A 23,019-nucleotide genomic window follows, 5' to 3' on the forward strand; every position below is an offset into this window, starting at 1 on the left:
TAAGAGTTTAGTTCCTTCTACACAAACTGTCTCAGAGAAGGCAATGGCAACCCACTCCAGTACTCTTGCCTGGAAAACCCCATGGACGGAGGAGCCTGGTGGGCTGCAGTCCATGGGGTCGCTACGAGTAGGGCACGACTGAGCGACTTCACTTTCCCTTTTCACTTTCATGCATTGGAGAAGGAAATGGCAACCCACTCCAGTGTTCTTGCCTGGAGAATCCCAGGGACGGGGGAGCCTGGTGGGCTGCCGTCTGTGGGGTCGCACACAGTCGGACATGACTGAAATGACTTAGCCGCACACAAACTGTCTACAGCAAAGCTATCTTGCACAGGAAAGCACATTTAATGTTAAAGTACTAAGTATGGAAACTCCATTTTATCTCCAGCTATCATTTCTTTTCTACAATATTACTAGTGACAATCTGTCTGATGTTGAAGTCAAATCTTATATCTCTTGGCTGTCCACTATTATTTTTTCTCTCCATTCTGGCCACTAATGATTAGCAAAGAGTCTTGAAATGTTATATACTCAACGAGTCCTTAAAAGAATTCTTCTGTCCAGATTCTAGATTTATGCATTATGCAACTTACACTTACCTGTGTTTCTTGTTCTTTAACTAAAACATTTATAAAAATGCCAGTTTATTTATATTATGTTGACCTTGAAGACAGAAATATTAACCTCTTTCCATGCTGTTCCAAGGCTCACAGCCTCATTCTAAAAAATGACATAAATAAATATGGAAATATAATCATTGCTAAAATAACAGCATAAGGGAGCTCATGGGAAATATTTGTCAAAGAAGGGAATGAGAAGTTTCTCAGGAAGGTACTATTTAAACCTTAAAATAGTAGGTTTGTCAGGCCTACAAAGGAAATAAAAAGAAAGGGACATTCTAGGAAGATAATGAGATTCAACGATAGCATGTATAAAGTCATGGTTCAGCAGGTTTATCAAGGTTAGACTGAAATAAAGCATCTTATTTACTTATTTTTGAGTCTTTTTGTATATTTATATGCATTGCACACACAAATTGAGCAGGTTTCAAGAAGCATAAAAGAAACAGGAAAATTAGAAAGCAAAACAAGATGTTTCAATGGTTGCCCAGGGAAAGGATGGAGGGAAGGGACAGTTAGGGATTTGGGGACGGACATGTACACACTGCTATATTTAGAATGGGTAACCAAAAAGGACCTACTTTATAGCACAGGGAACTCTGTTCAATGTTAAGTGGCAGCCAGGGTGGGAGGGGATTCTGGGGGAGACTGGATACATGAGTATATATGGCTGAGTACTTCCGCTGTTTACCTGAAACTATCACAACATTGTTTGTTACTTGGCTATATCTCAATACAAAATAAAAAGTTAAAAAAATAAAAATCTTACCTAGGGAAAAAAAAGCAAGAACGTTCCAGAAACCATAAAGCCATGGGTAAGATGAGACCAGTGAAATATAAAACATACAGCCCTACATGGCTGATAAGTATGTGCTCCAAGTTCTCTTCTAAACTATTGGAAAATAAAACAAAACAAATCAAAGAAACAAGAGAAGTAAACAAGATTGATAGGAGATTTATAGCATCCATAAAGTAAAATTAATGTACTATCAACAAGGATAATAAAATTACATAAACAGGACAAAGCCAGCCAGCTAAGTTCAGTTCAGTCACTCAGTCCTTTGCGACTGCATGGACTGCAGCACGCCAGGCTTCCCTGTTCATCACCAACTTCCAGAGCTAGCTCAAACTCATGTCCATCAGGTCGGTGATGCCACAGCCATCTTGTCCTCTGTTGTCCCCCTCTCTTCCTGCCTTTAATCTTTCCCAGTATCGGGGTCTTTTCTAATGAATCAGCCCTTCTCATCAGGTGGTGAAAGTATTGGCACTTCAGCTTCAGCATCAGTTCTTCCAATGAATTTTTGGGATTGATTTCTTTCAGGATGGACTGGTTGGATCTCCTTGCAGTCCAAGGGACTCTCAAGAGTCTTCTCCAACACCACAGTTCAAAAGCATCAATTCTTCAGTGCTTAGCCTTCTTTATGGTCCAAATCTCACATCCATACATGACTACTGGGAAAACAAACCAGCCAACCAAATAATAAAAATCAATGATTCAGAAGGAACACAGTTCTTCCTGCTTGGCTAGGGGTGTGGGAGGAATGAATCTGCAGAATAAATAGGCTAGTGCCATACAAATGCTTCCCTGGCAGCTCAGCAGTCAAGAATCCACCTGCAATGCAGGAGATGCAGTTTGGACCCCTGGGTAGAGAAGATCCCCTGGAGAAGGGCACGACAACCTACTTCAGTATTCTTGCCTGGAGAAGCCCATGGACAGAGTAACCTGGTGGGCTGCAGTCCATAGGGCCACAAAGAGTCGGACATGACTGATGCAACTGAACATGAGCATGGACTATAAAATTAACAGAAACAACTTGTAAAGAATCAAGAACAAACAATATTTATATTTGAGATGCTTATATTTATCTTGCTGGTTGCTGAATAACAAATTTTTATAAGGATATCAAGTATAAGCAACAAAATATACGCAACTATGCATGTGTGCTCAGTTACTTCTGTCTTTGTGAACCTATGAACTGCAGCCCACCAGACATCTCTGTTCATGGGATTCTCCAGACAAGAATACTGCAGTGGATTGCCATGCCTTCCTCCAGGGAATCTTCCTGACCCAGGAATCTAACTCCTGCATTGCAGGTGGATTCTTTACCACTGAACAGCCAGGGAAACCTATATGCAACTATAGCAGAAACCAAAGCAATTGGGATAATCTGATTAGCTGCAGCAAACACACGGTTCACTCATTTTATTTTGGTTCATTCCCATGACTGTAGAGAAGAGACAAAGATTTTATTTTCTAGAGAAGTTTTAGATTCACAGTAAAATTGAGTGGAAGGTACAGAGATTTGCCATATACTTCCTACCCCTCACATGCACAACCTCCCCTATTATCAACATTCCCCATTGGAGTTGGACATTTGTCATAGTAGATGAAACAACGTTGACATATCATTACAATTCAAAATCCTTAATTTACATTCAGTTCAGTTCAGTTCAGTCACTCAGTCGTGTCCGACTCTTTGCAACATGAATTGCAGCATGCCAGGCCTCCCTGTCCATCACCAGCTCCCGGAGTTCACTAAAACTCAACGTCCATCGAGTCAGTGATGCCATCCAGCCACCTTTTCCTCTGTCGTCCCCTTCTCCTCCTGCCACCAATCCCTCCCAGCATCAGAGTCTTTTCCAGTGAGTCAACTCTTTGCATGAGGTGGCCAAAGTACTGGAGTTTCAGCTTTAGCATCAGTCCTTCCAAAGAACACCCAGGGCTGATCTCCTTCAGAATGGACTGGTTGGATCTCCTTGCAGTCCAAGGGACTCTCAAGAGTCTTCTCCAACACCACAGTTCAAAAGCATCAATTCTTCGGCACTCAGCCTTCTTCACAGTCCAACTCTCACATCCATACATGACCACAGGAAAAACCATAGCCTTGACTAGACGGACCTTTGTTGGCAAAGTAATGTCTCTGCTTTTGAATATGCTATCTAGGTTGGTCATAACTTTCCTTCCAAGGAGTAAGCATCTTTTAATTTCATGGCTGCAATCACCATCTGCCATGATTTTGGAGCCCCCAAAAATAAAGTTTGACACTGTTTCCACTGTTTCCCCATCTATTTGCCATGAAGTGATGGGACCAGATGCCATGATCATTGTTTTCTGGATGTTGAGCTTTAAGTCAACTTTTTCACTCTCTTCTTTCACTTTCATCAAGAGGCTTCTTAGTTCCTCTTCACTTTCTGCCATAAGGGTGGTGTCATCTGCATATCTGAGGTTATTGATATTTCTCCTGGCAATCTTGATTCCAGCTTGTGCTTCTTCCAGCCCAACATTTCTCATGATGTATTCTGCACATAAGTTAAATAAGTAGGGTGACAATATACAGCCTTGACATAGGGTCCATCTTTAGTGTTATGTGTTCTAGGGATTGGACAAACACAGAGTGATGCCATATATCCACCATTAGAGTACTAGACAAAGTATTGTATGGTTGTTATTGTTTAAACTCTGAGTCATGTCTGACTCTTTTGGAACCCCATGGACTGTAGCCCCCAAGGCTCCTCTATCCATGGGATTTTCCAGGCAAGAATACTGGAGTGAGTTGCTGGGTTGCCATTTCCTTCTTCAGGGGATCTTCCTGATCCAGGGATCAAACTGACCCAGGGATCAAACCTACATCTCCTGCATTTGCAGGCAGATTCTTGACCACTGAGCCACCTGGGAAGCATTTATAAGGTACTTGCCTCTTTTTTTCTGCAGATTCTTTCCTCCCACACCCCTAGTCCCTGGAAACCATTGCCATACAGTTGAAATCAAAAGGTATGTAACTTTTCTTGTATTGGCTTCTGTCACGTGGCCATATGCATTTGCTTCTTCCATGTCTTTTCATTCTCGGTAGTTCATTTATTTTCACTGCTGAATAAAATTCCATTTCTAAATATACTGCTATTTATTTATCCATTCAACTACTGAAGGATATCTTAGTTACTTCCAATTTATGGCAGTTATGAGAAAGCTGCTGTAATTGTCCATATTTAGGTATTTGCACAAACTTAAGTTTTCATTCATTTGGCTAAATACCAAGGAGTGAGATTGCTGGACTGTATGGTTATGCTAAACTGTCTTCCAAAGTGGCTGAAACATCTTGCTTTCCCACTAGCATATAACAAGAGCTCCTGTTGCTTTACATCCTCCCCAGCATTTGATGCTGTCAGTGCTCTGGATTTTGGCCATTCTAATAGGTGTGTAGTGATATCTTCAGTTTATTTCAGTCACTCAGTCGTGTCTGAATTGTTTCGACCCCATGGACTGCAGCACACCAGGCTTCCCTGTCCATCACCAACACCCAGAGCTTGCTAAAACTCATATCCATCAAGTTGGTGGTGCTATCTAATCATCTCATCCTCTGTCATCCCCTTCTCCTTCTGCCTTCAATCTTTCCCAGCATCAAGGTCTTTTCCAGTGATCATGTATGGATGTGTGAGTTGGACCATAAAGAAAGCTGAGTGCTGAAGAATTGATGCTTTTGAACTGTGGTGTTGGAGAAGACCCTTTTTTTTTTTTTTTTTTGGAGAAGACTCTTAAGAGTCCCTTGGACTGCAGGGAGATCCAACCAGTCAATCCTAAAGGAAATCAGTCCTGAATATTCATTGGAAGGACTTATGCTGAAGCTGAAGCTCCGATACTTTGGCCACCTGATGCAAAGAACTGACTCATAGGCACCTTTTATTTTGTTGTAACTGAAGATAATGCCATAAGCAAACTTATATTTAAGTCTTCTAATTTCTCTTGAGATGGTAAATCTTCCACACGCTATGGCTCTAGTGACCTCAAACAATACCTCCATTAGCAATGTGTGGGTCTCACAACCAAAGATACAAGAGCTGTTTGGTTTAGGCTTCTGCTTTTTTCTTGAAACACTAAATAGAGAAGCAAATAGGAAAAAAGAAGCAACACTGATACAAATCGGTTTCATAACTAGAAAGGGGTTTTGAGGGACTCATTCAACAGAATGATCTAATTCTAAGCAAATTTAGTGAGGAAAGAAAACATGTGTATCTTGCTTATATTTAAAAATCATCCAGGGATTTGGAGCAAAGAGCTGATGTAGCCCAGCTGACTATTTCTTTGGTCCAAGAAGAACTTAAGACAACTGGAAGACTTCCCTGGATAATGTGGGAGTGACTGTGGGCTTGTTTTTAGATTTCTGTGTGTGGTTTTGGCTTGGATCAGGAAGCAGCTTGGGCAAGTCTGTGAGAGGGTAAATAAGAGAGGAACAGGATGTATTGTGCTCCTTTGGCTGTTTGCCAGCTTTGCTTTGACTACGCAGTGTTGTCTACTATAGCTACCACAACTGGGATAAGTCCTGGCAGACTCAGGGATAAAATTATGGCAAAAGAGAAACCCTGAGAAGTAAGAATTCAGAGGCAATAAGACTAATCCCTGAAAGTTGCTTTCTCACCCCACCAGCTCTAAACTGACAGAGGAAGTTAACAACTAAGGGCTTTTTCTTCCTAATACTATTTCTCTAGGTGCAAACGGTGAAGATCTGAAAACTGTCTGTGAGTGTTGAGTAACTGATTTGTTTCTTGGTCTTTGAGGTTTTTCAACCTGTGGGAAACTCATCAACTTCCCACTTTCTAGCTTTTCTAGCTGGTAATATCTGAGGCTGTCCATCTCTACATGTATTGCTTAATAGAATAAGTAACAATGTCATGTCAAAATGAGGTAGCTGACTCCAAAATAACACATTAAGGAAGCAAACATTTCCAAAGATTAATGATAGTAGAAATGTTAAAATCCAAATAATAGAAATGCCCCAAAGACAGAAAATTCAAAAAAGTAGAGATAAGGAAATAACTTGAATAATGGAAATGAATTTTCCAGACTTAAGAAAGAGAAAAGAGCATGGTGTGAGAAAAACCATGGAGAGTCAAAAGGAGAAGAGGAGCAAAACATTAAAAAAAAAAAAAAAAAATTGTGCCCCTAGGTAGTTATAGAAAATTTAGGAACTTTAAAACAAAGAAAAAAAAATCCAATGATTCCAAAAGAAATAGTATATCACATTGAAAACAACCAAGATTATACTGAAACCACATTTTCCAACAGCTGTAATAGATGCAAGAAGAAAATACAATAGCAATTTTAAAATATTGAAGGAAAAGAACTTAGAACTATGATTTTATGCCCAACTAAACTATTCAATTATCAGAGTTTGATTCAAAAATATTCTCAAGCATTAAAGGTTATAAAAATTAATGACATAAAGACCCACTTGAAAGCCTTTTATATAAATTAATAAATAAGAAGAAAGAAAATCCAGTGTATACCACAAGAGATATATGAAACAGAGATGATCAAATACCTTGATAAAATGTATGTATCCTAAAACAAAATCATTATAGCCCCCCCAAAGTGTATTCATAATTTCCATGATTTGAAAATCTAGGTAATTCTATCCAAGAAAACTTTCTGTTTTGATGGACATCTTCTATATCATCACCCTGCAACATGGGAGTCACCAGCAACATAGTTACTGAGTACTTGAATTATGACTTCTATGACAGTGGAACTGAATGTTTCAATTATATTTAGTTTAATTAATGTTAACCTTAACAGCCACATGTGGCTAGTGACTATTTTTTAGACAGTGTAAGTCTAGGTAGTACTTTCACAGCATCATCTTTTACGACTTAAAATATCTCAATTGGAATTCCATTACCTCCACTATCTTTGTTCGTAGTGATGCTTCCTAAGGCCCACGTGACTTCGCATGCATTCCACAATATCTAGCTCTAGGTTGGTGATCACACCATCGTGATAATCTGGGTCATGAAGATCTTTTTTGTACGGTTCTTCTGTGTATTCTTGCCACCTCTTCTTAATATCTTCTGCTTCTATTAGGTCCATACCATTTCTGTCATTTATTGTGCCCATCTCTGCATGAAATGTTCCCTTGGTATCTCTAATTTTCTTGAAGAGATCTCTAGACTTTCCCATTCTGTTGTTTCTCTCTGTTTCTTTGCATTGATCACTGAGGAAGGCTTTCCTATCTCTCCTTGCTATTCTTTGGAACTTTGGATTCAAATGGGTATATCTTTACTTTTCTCCTTTGCCTTTCACTTCTTTTCTATTCACAGCTATTTGTAAGGCCTCCTCAGACAACCATTTTGCCTTTTTGCATTTCTTTTTCTTGGGGATGGCCTTGATCCCTGTTTCCTGTACAATGTCACAAACCTCCATCCATAGTTCATTGGCACTCTGTCTATTAGATCTAATCCCTTGAATCTATCTGTCACTTCCTCTGTATAATCTTAAGGGATTTGATTTAGGTCATACCTGAATGGTCTAGTGGTTTTCCCTACTTTCTTCAATTTAAATCTGAATGTGGCAATAAGGAGTTCATGATTTGAGCCACAGTCAGCTCCCAGTCTTGTTTTTGATGACTGTATAGAGCGTCTCCATCTTTGGCTGCAAAAAATATAATCAATCTGATTTTGGTATTGACCATCTGGTAATGTCCACGTGTAGAGTCTTCTCTTGTGTTGTTGGAAGAGGGTGTTTGCTATGACCAGTGCATTCTCTTGGGAAAACATTGTTAGCCTTTGTCCTGTTTCATTCCATACTCCAAGGTCTAATTTACCTGTTACTCCCGGAATTTCTTGACTCCCTACTTTTGCATTCCAGCCCCCTACAATGAAAAAGACATCTTTTTGGGGTGTTAATTCTAGAAGGTCTTGTAGTTCTTCATAGAACCATTCAACTTCTTCAGCATCACTGGTCAGGACACAGACTTGGATTACTGTGATATTGAATGGTTTGCTATGAAAACAAACTGAGATCATTCTGTTGTTTTTGAGATTGCATCCAAGTACTGCATTTTGGGCTCTTTTGTTGACTATGATGGCTACTCCATTTCTTTGAAGGGATTCTTGCCCACAGTAGTAGATATAATGGTCATCTGAGTTAAATTCACCCATTCCAGTCCATTTTAGTTAGCTGATTCCTCAAATGTCGATGTTCACTCTTGCCATCTCCTGTTTGACCACTTCCAATTTGCCTTGATTCATGATCATGGCAAATAGATGGGGAAACAGTGGAAACAGTGACAGACTTTATTTTCTTGGGCTCCAAAATCACTGCAGATGGTGACTGTAGCCATGAAACTAAAAGACACTTGCTCCTTGGAAGAAAAGTTATGATCAACCTAGACAATGTATTAAAAAGCAGAGACATTACTTTACCAACAAAGGTCCATCTAGTCACAGCTATGGTTTTTCCAGTAGTCATGTATGGATGTGAGAGTTGGACCCATAAAGGAAGCTAAACACCAAAGAATTGATGCTTTTGAACTATGGTATTGGAGAAGACTCTTGAGATTTCCTTGGACAGCAAGGAGATCTCACCAGTCCATCCTAAAGGAAATAAGTCTTGAATATTCATTGGAAGGACTGATGCTGAAGCTGAAACTCCAATACTTTGGTCACCTGATGTCAAGAACTGACTCATTTGAAAAGCCCCTGATGCTGGGAAAGATTGAAAGCAGGAGGAGAAGGGGATGACAGAGAATGAGATGGTTGGATGGCCTCACTGACTCAATGGACATGAGTTTGAGTAAACCCCGAGAGTTGGCAGTGGACATGGAGGCCTGGTGTGCTGCAGTCCATGGGGTCGCAAAGAGTCACACATGACTGAGAGACTGAACTGAACTGAACTAAAGTCTGGGTAATATCAACACCATGTAGGACTTGGGAAAGAGGAAGGAGTATGAGAGCCAGGTGAATTCTTATATTTGGGGGAGAAATAGTTGTCACTTATTTAGTTGATGAGTATAAATAGGTTTTAATTATAGGCCAGAAGACTTGAGTGGGCTACCTTGCACTCCTCCAGGGGATCTCCCTGACCCAGGGATTGAATCTCCCTGGGTCTCTCACATCTCCTGCATTGGCAGGTGGGTTCTTTACCATTAACACCGCCTGGGAAGCCCACACATGTCCATACACATACATATATCCCCTCCTTTTGTACTTTCTTCCCATTCAAGACACCAGAGCGCTTTAAGTAGAGCTCCCTGTGCTATACAGTATATTGTCATTAGTTATCTATTTCATATATAATATCAATAGTATATATGTATCAACCCCTATGTTTAATTATTCTAAATCCTGTCTTCTCATCTCAAACCTCTCACTCAACCCACTAATTACTACCCTCTCATATTTTTAAAATAGACTTTTTCCTTGAAGCAGTTGAAGCCATCATGGATATCTCCCTCAATAAAATATTTGAAATACTTTAGTTCTCTTATCAAGCAACTCTCCTATGTCAGTGACTTAAGAGACAGATATTACATACCTTCTGGATGATTTGTACTAAGTATCTTTGAGTCATCTATAAATTGGGAATCATAATCTTTGAACCAAAGACTTAAATCTATTACAATTACCAAATAAAAGAATGCATGCAAAATATTTACATTTTAAGGGATTTTGCCATTTTTATTCATGTTGCTGTTTTATTTCTAGTTAAACAGTATTTAAACAACTTTCCTAATCACCAAGTATACTTTATCATGAAACTTTCCAATTACTGTTAAGTTGTTAAGTTTTATGGGAACAAAATTCTCTGTGGTCAGGATATTTGCCATGATTTCTTAGTTTAATGGTCGTAAATTAAGCCCTATGTTTAGTAATTCCTTGGATATTTTATTCAGAAGGGTACATGTATATATCATTCCTTGTTCCCTCCAGATGCATTAAGTAAACAACCCTTTCATTGTTATTTCCCCAGCTTTAATTTATAGACTGATACTCAACTCTCTAACAAACAGCATCAGTATCTTGGGCAGATAGTGCAGTTTATAAACTTCTTTTACTGAACATTCATATTTTCAAACATCTGTTATCTTCATGGTACTGTGCTCCTGAAGGACACACCAGGATTTATATATCCTGCCTTTAAGAGTTTTAACTAAACTGCAACTCTCACTAACTGACCAAATTGGAAGATAGCATCTGTCAAATTTATACAGTTGCTCAAACTTCACCTTAACAATCATTCAAGATTTTTCTATATCCCTTAGTTGCTACATCCAATCAATTAGCAAGTGTGATAATTTTATGAGCTAACTATTTCTAAGATATGTACCAATACGCACCATTATCTTCAAGGCCTTTAATATTTGTCTCTCCATAAGTTTGTTGTTGGTTAGTCGCTAAGTTGTTTCCAACTCTTTGCAATCCTCTAGATCATAGCCCACCAGGCTCCTCTGTTCATGGGATTTCCCAGGCAAGAATACCAGAGTGGGGTGAATACATACTTTTTATGCTGTATTTAAGTCATGGAAATGGACTGTAGTTATACATACATTTGTGTTTTCTACATATCCATTGGCTTTTCTCACTTAGTTTTCTCTCACCAGAATACTCCTTCCACTATTTCTTTTCTAGCTAATAATAATCTCTCTCCCCCCACCCCACCCCCTGCACCATATGATGTATTCTAAAATCTACCTGAATATAATGCACAAGCCTCAGTCACAATATTTACCATTTGCATAAACTGTATCTATTTGTAGATTAATCTCTATTATTAGACTTTATTACAGGAATACTAAGGATAGCATCGGGCTTCCCTAGTAGCTCAGCTGGTAAAGAATCCACCTGCAATGCAGTAGATCTGGTTCAATTCCTGGGTCAGGAAGATCTGCTGGAGAAGGGGATAGACTACCCACTCCAGTATTCTTGGGCTTCCCTGGTGGCTCAGACAGTAAAGAATCCGCCTGCAATGCAGGAGAACTGGTGTTCAATCGGAAACCACTGAACAACTTACACTTTTCATTTTCAAGGACAGTATCAGGGTCATCTTGAAATGCCCAGAAATGTAGTATTAATTTAGTGTAAACTCAAATTAACATGATCTCAATAAATATTTAATTTATCTTGCAATATTAGTAGTATGCTGCTGCTGCCAAGTTGCTTCAGTCATGTCTGACTCTTTGAGACCCTATGGGCTGTAGCCGGCCAGGCTGCTCTGTCCATGGGATTCTTCAGGCAAGAATACTGGAGTGAATTGTCATGTCCTCCTCCAGAGGCTCTTTCCAACCCAGGAATGGAACCTGTACGTCTTATGTCTTCTGCATTGTTAGGCAAGTACTTTTACCACTAGCGCTACCTGGGAAGCCCTGTTATTTGTATAAATAGCAAAAATAATAATAATAATAATTTGTTTTTTAATAGTCTGAAAGTAGAATTTTCAACAGTAATATGAGTTGCCCCCCCCCAAAAAAAAAACAGTAAAATAGTTCCCAAATGCTGATACATTTATTGTCATCCTAAAACTGTATTCCCACCTAACTACCATTAAAGAATATAGTGAAATAAATATAGTCTCCTGGGAAAGAATTTTAAAACACAGTACTCCGTTTACTCTAAGAGATGCTTTGTTAGAAAATATGTTTTACAAAAAGGAATCTTGGAGAAAAGAAGATGGTATGCTTATGAGTAATTTCAAATAGTATCTGTATAAAACACAAAACTAACTATAATGACCAGGGGATGAAAATCATGGTAGAATTAAAACACCTGACAACAACATGTAAGGTGGCTAGGGGTGGGATGCTGATAAGGGTTACACCATTGCAGGATCTTGTATTAGTTGATGGTAGTTAGATGTTATTAGGATTTTATTTTGCTAAATTTTAATGGTAACTACTATAGGATACGGGAGAAGGAAATGGCAACCCACTCCGGTATTCTTGCCTGGAAAATCCCATGGACAGAGGGGCCTGGTGGGCTAAGGTCCATGGGGTTCCAAAGAGTTAGACGTGACTTAGCAATTAAATCGGAGAAGGAAATGGCAACCCACTCCAGTATTCTTGCCTGGAGAGTCCCATGGGCAGACGAGGGTGGTGGGCTGCTGTCCACGGGATCACACAGAGTCAGGCACGACTGGAGCGACTTAGCATGTATGCATGCATACTATAGGATACATGTAGAATTTTGATCTTCTAGACCAGCAAAAGATATAGAAAATTATAGAGCAAACTTAAATGACTCAAAAGAATGTAGAAAAACAAAGAGAAGCATAGACATGGAGAGATTACTATAAAACTTACAATCTGATGCTTGCAAACTCCCAAATGTATCAGTAAAAAATAAACTCAGTAGTTAAAGAGCATTGATTTTTAGATTGGGAAAACTCTACTAATAGGAATATAATTTAGAGTTAACTGAGAAATACCAGGTCAATGGATACCAAGAATCTCAAATTGTTTTACCTTTTTTACTAAATAATATTGTTTCTAGTATTTTATCCAAAAGAAGTCATCTGAAATCAAAGAAACATAAACATAATCTTGGGCCATTGGGTGCCCAACTATTTTTCTCTCAATTTAAGTTTTCTCTATAAGCATTTATATCTTTTGCTGGTCCAGAAAATCAACAACACTTTTTCAAAACATGTACAGACTGATAGATTTTCTTAAATATACAGATATCTCAGTGTTAGTAGATACTTTCCCATGCTATTGGAGCACCAGGGCCAAGCAGTTGCCCAGATGTGAGTCCTTAACAAGATGTAACCACAGACATAAAAACTTCTCAGAAATGAGGAACATTCTCATGGTCTTGACAGTGCAATGTCTTGGCAACTTTTCAAAGCCATTAGGAAACATTCCCCAAACTTCCAAAGAAGGTTTGCGATTTTTAAAACTTTTTTTCAATTTGTAAAGAGAAGTAGGGGGAAGATAAAGCTGGACAGTGAAGGAGGGGAGATAAAACTGGACAACTGGTCAGATCACAACTTTGTGCTGAGTAGGACTTCTCAGCTACCTGCAGTAGCCAGCATGTCTTTGGTCCTGCTCTCCATCCTCTGCCTCATTATTCAGACTCAAGGTAAGCACTAATATACTGACAATTCCAAAGAATTAATTTCATCATTGTCATGTCTTTCCAGGAGAGGGAGAGAAAGCTAAAGAAAAATTCTTTGTTATCAAAGCTTAAGTAGAAGAAGGAAATTGTTCTTCTCAGCGTTTCTCTTCTCAATGGGAATTGTCTTCCACGTGATTTCAACAAACCAGTCAACAAAAACATTTACATATTTTATATCAATATTATGTCTCTTTCTCTAGCAATAACCATAAGACAAACACTTGAATCAGAGCTGTATGAAGTAGTTCATCCTAAGAAACTACACATTTTACACAAAAGAGAGATACAGAATAACCAAAAAGAGAAGCATGGCAAAGAGGTAAGCAATGGATTGACCATGGTGTCATCTAATGAGACAGCAAAGGATCTTTTTACTAGTAGAAGTGATGTCACAGTCAACATCTAATAGTTTAGTTTTGAAATACATTTATACAAAAGCTCCCCTTTGCCCTGGAGAGGGCATAGGTTTTCTTCAAATGCTTTTTTGCACTGAAGCAGCAGGAAGGAAGTTAACTGACTCCCTGGATCAGAAAGAATAAAGCAGCTTGGATATTTCTCCAAGTTTGTGGGGAGAACAAAATAAAGGAAGACAGGAATGGCAGCCATTTCTAGGAGATAAAATTATCTCATTAATTTACAAGATTTTTTTTTACTGTGTTGAAGATACTCTTTGACTATTACATTTTTGCAAATATTTTCCTCATTTAATAATTTTTATTTTAACTTTTAGCATGTTTTTGTTTGAGCTTTTTTAGTATACTTGGTTTAGCTTTAAAGCAGTAAAAATATGTGCCTTATTATTACCCTATTAGGATCCATTAGAGTACAGAACTGTATACCATACGTTAGAGCAAATGATAAGTCCCTATCTTACATATTAGAGTGAATTTGATCTGTATTATTACCATGTTATTGTACTTTTTGGAAATCTATCTTGGTGTAAAATTTGTGTTTTCTTTTATATATTTTAGAAGCATGAGAACTGCTTTTATCTTACATGCATTTGTAATTATTATTCTGTACAGCTACCTATATCATTATAATTATTTTAGATAGATTCAGAAATGTAAATTATCATTATGTTATTAAATATTTTTAGGAAAGATATGAACCTGAACTTCAATATCAGATGATGTTAAATGGAGAAGAAGTCATTCTTTCCCTACAAAAAGCTGAGTAAGTTGCATTTTCTGCAAGTCTAATCGCTGGATTATTCTAAAAAAAATGTAGGAAAATAAATCTTGAAACTCTGTATAGTCTAATTTCACAAAGAAGACGTAAAGCATATTGATCATTAGATTCTAATAGTTTGTGCTAATATTATCGAAGAAGCTTGATGTTTCTCTAGGAAATTATATGCAAATTATAAAACAAAGTCAGCTGCACAAACGACTTTCTTCCTTGGTAATTTTGGAATTTGCTGCAAATATATTCTACCCAGATAAACTCAAACCTTTGATGTGACTTTCCAGTACTTTTATTTAATTGGAGTATATTTTCTTTAAAATATTATGTTAGTTTCTACTGTACAGAAAAGTGAATCAGCTATACGTATATGTATATCTCCTTTCTTGAATTTCTTTCCCATTTAGGTCACCACAGAGCATTGAGTAGAGTTCCCTGTGCTATACAGTGAGTTTTCATTAGTTATCAATTTGATACATCACTTCAGCTCAGTTTTGTTCAGTCGCTCAGTCGTGTCCAACTCTTTGCGACCCCATGGACTGAAGCAAACCAGGCTTCCCTGTCCATCACTAACTCCCAGAGCTTGCTCAAACTCATGTCCATCGAGTTGGTGAAGCCATCCAACCATCTCATCTGTCATCCCCTTCTCCTCCTGCCTTCAATCTTTCCCAGAATCAGGGTCTTTTCCAATGAGTCAGTTCTTCGCATCAGGTGGCCAAAGTATTGCAGTTTCAGCTTCAGCATCAGTCCTTCCAATGAATATTCAAGACTGATTTCCTTTAGGTTTGACTGGTTTGGTCTCCTTGCGATCCAAGGGACTCTCTAGGGGAGAAGTCTAACACCACAGTTCAAAATCATCAGTTCTTTGACACTCAGTTTTCTTTATGGTCCAACTCTCACATCCATACACCACTACTGGAAAAAGCATAGCTTTGACTAGACAGACCTTTGTCAGCAAGGTAATGTCTCTGCTTTTATATATAAGGCTCAGTCAGGGCACACAGCCTTGAGATACTCAGGGAATAGGGTTACACCAAGTTCTATAATAGTCAGTAAACTTCTCCCTGAATGCAATGCTCCTTGATGTGTACTTGTGACCAAACACCCTTCCGAGATTGCTTAGAGGCTGTTTTCTTGGTGTGAAGAATCCCAATAATACATTTGAAGTTAGAAAAATCACTCTCTGATTTCTGTGTTAGTAAAATATTGGAAGACATTTCTGTCCTCAGATCTAAGAGGTATAACTGAATGTTTGATTTGCTTTAGGAGTAGACTCACAATATTGGAAAAGTATCAGTGCATCAGAAATTCAGCTCTTTCTCACCATAAATATTATCATTCCTTTAATGCTGAAGATCGAATCAGGGATATTAGCCTTAATTATCACCATGAGAGTATTGTTCAACTTTCTGCTCTCTCCAGGCATCTTCTGGGACCAGACTACACTGAAACATATTACTCACCCGGTGGAGAAGAAATCACCACAAGACCTCAGAACATGGTAGGTCTGAATGCTTTCTGGGACTCGTAACTTGGATCAGCTGCTTACATCATGAGATTCGTAAGTCCAAGGTAAACTTAAAAAAAAAAAAAAAATCAAAGGACTTGAAAGCAAGGGGCTCATCTATGACCAAGGAGACAACAGGTGAAAAAAAGAATTATATCTTTTTTAAAAGATAGGAGTAGTAGGAGGCTCTCAAGTGTTGCATTAAACTTTTTTTTTTTTTAGCATTCATGTATTTGAGTGTGTTGGATCATTGTGGCACACAGGATCTTCACTGCATCATGCTCAGTATTTCGTTGTGGTGCGTGGACTCTCTAGTTGTGGTGCACGGGCTTAGTTGCCCCTCGGCATGTGGGATCTTAGTTCCCTGACCAAGGAGTGAACCCACAACCTCTGCATTGCAAGGCAGATTCTTCACCACTGGACCACCAGGGAAGTCCCTCAAGTGTTGCATTTTAAGAAGCAACTAAAAATCTATTTTTCCCTTAAACCATTTTATCACCAGGTTAGAAATATTCTCTCCTAGGTACTCAAAATGTTATGCCACTATTTACTATTTTGTAGTGATAAATGCATTTATCCTGAGATTCACAATGGTATATCAATTTTTAGTTAATAAAAATTTTTATCTGGTTAAAACACTATCATAGAAATGATGCCAAGGTGTAGGTGTCAGACATAGAGAATCAAGGCCAAGAAAAGAACAGGAAGAGAATATAAAAAGGCTCAGTCATATGTATACCTATGGTGGATTCATGTTGATGTTTGGCAGAAACCAATACAATACTGTAAAGCAATTATCCTTCAATTAAAAATAAATAAATTTAATTTAAAAAAAAGGCTCAGTCATGAGTATTATCAAGCTAGGGTGTTTCTCAGAGCCACCCTCCATGGTGTCCCAAACATCTGCTGCTGCTGCTAGGTTGCTTCAGTCCTGTCCAATTCTTAGCAACCCCATGGACTGAAGCCTACCAGGCTCCTCTGCCCATGGGATTTTCCAGGCAAGAGTACTGGAGTGGGTTGCCATTTCCTTCTCCCGTCCCAAACATCTATGTCTCTATAAAAAAACAAACAAGATTTTGGCCACAGAATGGTCCTTTGTTCCCTTCTTACTCTCTTATTTCAAGGGCATCTGGAGTTTTGCTAACATTGACCTTTGGGGAAAGTATCTGATAAATTAGTTCATACTTAAGTGTGGCTTCCCTGGTGGCTCAGACAGTAAAACATCTGTCTGCAATGCTGGAGACCCAGGTTCGATCCCTGGATCGGGAAGATCCCCTGGAGGAGTAAATGGTAACCCACTCCAGTACTCTTGCCTGGAAAATCCCATGGACAGAGGAGCCTAGTAGGCTACAGTCCATGGGGTTGCAGAGTCAGACACGACTGAATGACTTTACTTTAAGTGTGAATGGCCAATGACATCTTAATGTGGTACCTTTCCCAACTTGTCTACAAGCAAATGTTAATGACATTGTTATAATGAAAATGTTATAATGACAACATTTTTTTTTTCTGCTGATACCAGCCATTTATTAAAAACGCATTTCTACTAAAATTGTTCTTAAATTCTTAGATTTAGAGCATGTGATAGCTGGACCCAGCTGAGTTTTTATTTTACAGATTAAAAACGCAGGGATGAAAATACATTACAATAATTAATGTAGCTGTTCTAGTTTAGCCTGAAGAGATTTAAAGTTTCCAGTGATGGCTTGTACTGCTGCTGAGGAGCTCATAGACTGGAGCTCGACCAGATAACCACAAACAGCATCCAGGCAGAGATTTGTGAATCTTCTCCTCTCACAATTTAAAACTTGGCTAGGATTTTCAACATATCTTGTCAATAGTACATGTATACAATCCAAAAGGTGTAAAGGCAAGAAAGACACAGATGGAATGTCAGACCCTGAGGAAAGTCAATTTGTTTTGAACAAGAGTTTATTCATTAGCTTTCTTGGACTGTTCTACACAAGTGATCCCCTACTTTGCTTATATGAAATGCCAAAATGTCTGAGTCTCTGTGTGGTGGCTTGGTCGCTCAGTCATGTCCGACTCTTTGCAACCCCATGGACTCTAGCCCACCAAGCTCCTCTGTCCATGGGATTTCCCAAGCAAGAACACTGGAGTGGGATGCCATTTCCTTCTCCAGGGGATCTTCCCAACCCAGGGATCCAATCTATGTTTCCTGCTTGGCAGGCAGATTCTTTACTACTGAGTCACCCGGGAAGCCAGTCTGAATCTCTAGCTATAGACAAATTCTTTGGGCTTTCGAGGCTGGTAAAGGGCTACCACTAACATTCCAGTTTTTTAAAAAATGAGTTGGACCCATAAATCAGAGGGTCTCAGACATGGTGGTGTGGCCTCTTGAGGACTGTAGAATTTAGAAAAATGAATACCTCATTTTATTGATATGTAATGCCATAGTGGAGCTTGCATAGAGGTACTAAATTCTCCAAAGTTGGCACTCGAACCTGAGAGTTCTTGGGGAGTGCTATAGACCACATAAAGCAAATGGTTACTTCTCAAATGCAGTGTCTACTCTTGCCCTAAGTCCATTTAGGTTCAAATTTCCTGAACTTTTCTTTAGTGTGAATTAGTGTCACAAAGACAGTTCAACCACCAAATATGGAGAGTTTCCAAAGTCATAGATAGAGAGGTCCATGAAACTGCTGAGATTCTCCATGTTTTTGTTTCTGGGAGCTAATCTGGTCACAGCCACTATTTGTAGAACATTCTTACATATTCAAGATAAGAGTTTTCAACACAACTGGGATACATTTATTTTTGTAGTTAGAAATTTTTTTTCCCAACCTTAGGAACACTGCTACTATAAAGGACACATCCTAAATGAAAAGGACTCTGTTGCCAGCATTAGTACTTGTGATGGATTGAGGTGAGTTACCACTTGTAAAAATATTAAACATCAAGCACTATTTTGTTGCATAATATTGAGTCTTCCTGGACACCATGTCTTCTTTCTATTTTGGTAAAATTGTCTCCATTGATAAAATGCTGAATCTATGTGGTTAAAGTGAAGAATAATGCATCATCTTTGCAGTTATCTCATTATCTGCAGTTCTAGTAAAAGTTAGAGTTAATAATTTTTAAACAAGTACTCTATTCGGGAGCATGATGACATCTGGATTCACTTTCATATTTATTATCCATCCACCCTTCATTCCCTGAAACCATCTGTTTTATCTTCTTAAAGATGCTACCCTGCAGTTGTCACATTAAACATAATTTTTAGAAGTTTGTGGGTATGAGTGTGTTTGTGTATCTGTGTGGTATTTCTGTTTACAAAGGTGATTCTTGCCAGTTAGGGAAAATTTGTAAAGGGTGAGAAAGCACAAATAAGAAAATAACCACCAAAAAGTTTTACCTCTGAGTATCACTATTATTAGTGTTTGATAATAGTTCAAACTATTATCAAAGAGGGTTCAATCTTTTATACAGATAAACAAAAATATCATTTATATGATTGAAATGTAAAATAAAATACACATTCTTTGTCCAACACGGGACATACCACATGACATCAAAAACCTCTTCCCATATCATACAATGCTTTTGTAGATGTAATTTTTTTTTTACCAGCTGTGTTAGCTTTATAATATTTCATCATACAGTTTCACTATATATTTCTGAACTAATTTTCCTTCTAAGAAGAGAAAATCTTTAAGTTACTACTAGTTCCAACTTGTTCCTCTGGCTGATCTGCTCATCAATCTTTCTCTTTGGGATTCTTGGTATCCACAAGATACCTACTCCTTTGTAAGGTATCCTTTGAGAGGTATCTACTCCTTTACTACATTCTCCCTTATATCCCTGGGATCTGCCAAGAAATATTTGCTAAATGTGAAAATAAACTATGGACAAATATTTACTGAGCTCATGGTATAAATTTCAAATTTGGGGGGATAGCTTCATCTTAGTACTTCTTGTTCAGGATGCCCTGGGTAATTAAAATAGGATCTATTTTTGTATTGACAAACACTGATTATAACTTAAATTAGCAAAAGTTAGCTGTAAGACATATGAATGAAAACTACGTGTGAGCTTGGTATTGAGGGAGAGGAATACCTTCACTCTGGTCAGCGGGTGTGACTCTGGCAGAGAATCTTGAAACATGAGCCTCTGTGTCTCACAGGGGTTATTTTACACATCACAATCAAAGATATATGATAAAGCCTCTGAAAAGCACAGGCCGAGAAGAACACGCTATACTCAGATACAACCAGGAGGAGCTCAACCCAGCTAATCACACCTGTGGTGTAAGAAATGTTGGCAGGAAACAGGACCTTATTCGAACCTCAAGGTCACTCAGAAGTCCAGAGGTGAGTACAGTTTCCCACCATCATTCATTTCGACTGACCCAATAATGATGTATGAAATACTGGTATACCCAGAAATGGCTTGTGTGAGTAAAGTCCAACTCTTATTTACTTATTCTTCAGTTTACTTTTCCTCTGAATGAAAATAAATAAATAAATCTTTTTGTAAGCTTTTTAATCTCTTAGGTTGAAGATATTATTAACAATGTTCTTTCATTCTTCACAAAGATAGAAGAATTTCTTCAGGGTGAGAAATACATTGATCTGCTTTTGGTGCTGGATAATGCCTTTGTGAGTATGAAATGAGCACTTCTTGGGTAGTTAAGTCAACTTTTCAGTTTTCTTATCAAGCAGACACAAGCAATAAACTATTCTCATGAAAAATACGAAGCCTGTCCACGTGGTTGTCTTATCTGTTCTACCTGCCATGTCAGAAATAGTTTTCATTCATTCCTGCTCTTTTAAAATTCATCTGCTGCCAAAATATTCAGATATGGGAAATAAACTTAATGACAGATAGCAACAGTAAAACAACCACAATAACTAGAAACATAAAGAGTTGGTTATTAATATCTTTTTAAAGTTCTCACTATGAATGTAAATATAAAATATATATAAAATTATATATTATTTATTTATTACAGTCATATATTAAAATATATGAGAATTTATGCTTCATAACCAAATTTTAAAAATATCAAATTGGCTTGAAAACATTAAAATTAATATGATTTATTCAACTTAATTTGAATTGAAATTTTATATGAATGCTTAAGTTTTCTTTTGCCAAAAACGTCTTACATTTGAAATAGAATTTGTTGAAACAGATTCTTAGATAAGTCTCATATAAGGTAGATGTGGAATGAACATTTATTTACATTGAAATGTGTACGTCTTCTTAAACTATAAAATCCCCATCAGCTTTCTCACTTTAATTTGTGGTTTTAATTACTCTTTGCATTTTGTATTTTACAGTATAAGATGTATAATGAGAATATAACTGTGATAAGAAGCTTTGTGTTTGATGTGATAAACCTACTCAATGTGGTAAGATATTTGTTCCATAAACATATGTTTCCACATAGGAGTTTAGGGCTTTTCTATATTTTAAGCAAATAAGAATTGGTAGAATTACAATGGATTAAGGTCAGCAGTTTGGGGAAATTTGGTAGACAAGGATTAACATCAAGGTAAAATCACTGTATACTGTAGCAAAGGCAACTTCTAGGTTTTCTGTTTTCAAAATGGGATACATTTATCCATCACTTGAAATCAGTGAAATATCTAAAAAAAACTAAATAAATCTTTCCTACTGTATAGCACAGGGAACTACATACAATATTCTAGGATAAACCATAATGGAAAAGGATGAAAAAGAACATATATATGTTAGGTAGTTAGAATAGAAAACAGGAGTCCAGAGTGGCGGTAGCTAAAATATAAGGAAGGGAAAAACCCACAAAAATAGAACAAAGGAAGGCCTGAGGACCAGAGTGAGGACCTCAGGTAGAAAAACACTCCTGGCTAGCCCAATTTACATATGGCAGGCCCAGGGCGGGGAGGGTGGGGACATATAAAAAGAGGAGCCAAAGGGCAGGGGGTCTCTCTCTCTCTCTCCCGTGCGCTGCTCTTCTCTTCCATCTTTGGGTCGACATGCCTTCACGCCTAGAGGATGGATTTTCCTGCTATTTTCTAAATAAAATAGAGCTGTAACATGGAGCTGTAACACTGATTTGTCTAAGAGCTATAACACGGTCTGTCCAAGACCCAAGAGCTGTGACGCGCCAAGGGCTTTAATGTCTGTCACTCCAAATCTTTGTTGCGACGAGAGAGAACTGAGGAGCATAAGCTCGCCTGATATATATATATATATATATATATATATATATATACACACGCACACACACACACACACATATATATGTATAACTGAAAACAAACAAACAAAACTCAGTCACTTTGCTATACAGCAGATATTAACATAACATTGTAAATCAGCTATACTTCAATAATTTTTTTTTGAAAAAGAAATATCAAACATTTTCATAATGAAAAATGTTCTTCCCTCAGATTTACAATACCATAGACATTCAAGTGTCCTTGGTAGGTATGGAAATATGGTCTAACAGTGACAAGATAAAGGTGGTGCCCAGCACAGCTGTCACCTTTAAAAACTTTCTGAACTGGCATTATTCTAACTTGGGGAAAATGAAGACCCATGACCATGCTCAGCTACTCAGGTAAGCACACACTGGTCAGGGCCAGGTCTATTTTGACAGAGAAAATAGTTATCCCAAAGGTTTCTTGGCAGAGATTCCTGTTCAATTCTACCTCCTTGTTCAGTGATCAGAGAGCCTAAAGTTCTATTATTAGCAACTCACCTGTGGGATTGTTGCAGACCCATGTCAGATCACTAAAATTGACTCTTGGAAGTGGGATAACCATATGTGGTCATTCTAATGCTATAGGATAGCAGTGGCTTTTCTGGGACCTCATG

The 23,019-nt window shown here is 38.0% G+C and overlaps 1 protein-coding gene across 2 annotated transcripts in view; it reads left to right on the top strand.

The window, feature by feature from the left end:
• LOC109563140 (disintegrin and metalloproteinase domain-containing protein 28) overlaps nucleotides 1-23,019 on the top strand; it is a 124,626-nt gene that overhangs the window by 85,838 nt on the left and 15,769 nt on the right. For both annotated transcript variants that reach the window (XM_019966372.2, XM_070794933.1), the window contains 9 exons: nucleotides 13,304-13,466; nucleotides 13,703-13,821; nucleotides 14,602-14,678; nucleotides 16,110-16,188; nucleotides 19,005-19,081; nucleotides 20,339-20,525; nucleotides 20,751-20,813; nucleotides 21,498-21,569; nucleotides 22,593-22,762. In XM_019966372.2, coding sequence (XP_019821931.2) covers nucleotides 13,304-13,466; nucleotides 13,703-13,821; nucleotides 14,602-14,678; nucleotides 16,110-16,188; nucleotides 19,005-19,081; nucleotides 20,339-20,525; nucleotides 20,751-20,813; nucleotides 21,498-21,569; nucleotides 22,593-22,762 — 1,007 coding nt within the window. The remainder of the gene's footprint in view (nucleotides 1-13,303; nucleotides 13,467-13,702; nucleotides 13,822-14,601; nucleotides 14,679-16,109; nucleotides 16,189-19,004; nucleotides 19,082-20,338; nucleotides 20,526-20,750; nucleotides 20,814-21,497; nucleotides 21,570-22,592; nucleotides 22,763-23,019) is intronic.

This window comes from Bos indicus, chromosome 8, assembly GCF_029378745.1.
Source record: "Bos indicus isolate NIAB-ARS_2022 breed Sahiwal x Tharparkar chromosome 8, NIAB-ARS_B.indTharparkar_mat_pri_1.0, whole genome shotgun sequence".
NCBI lineage: Eukaryota > Metazoa > Chordata > Mammalia > Artiodactyla > Bovidae > Bos > Bos indicus.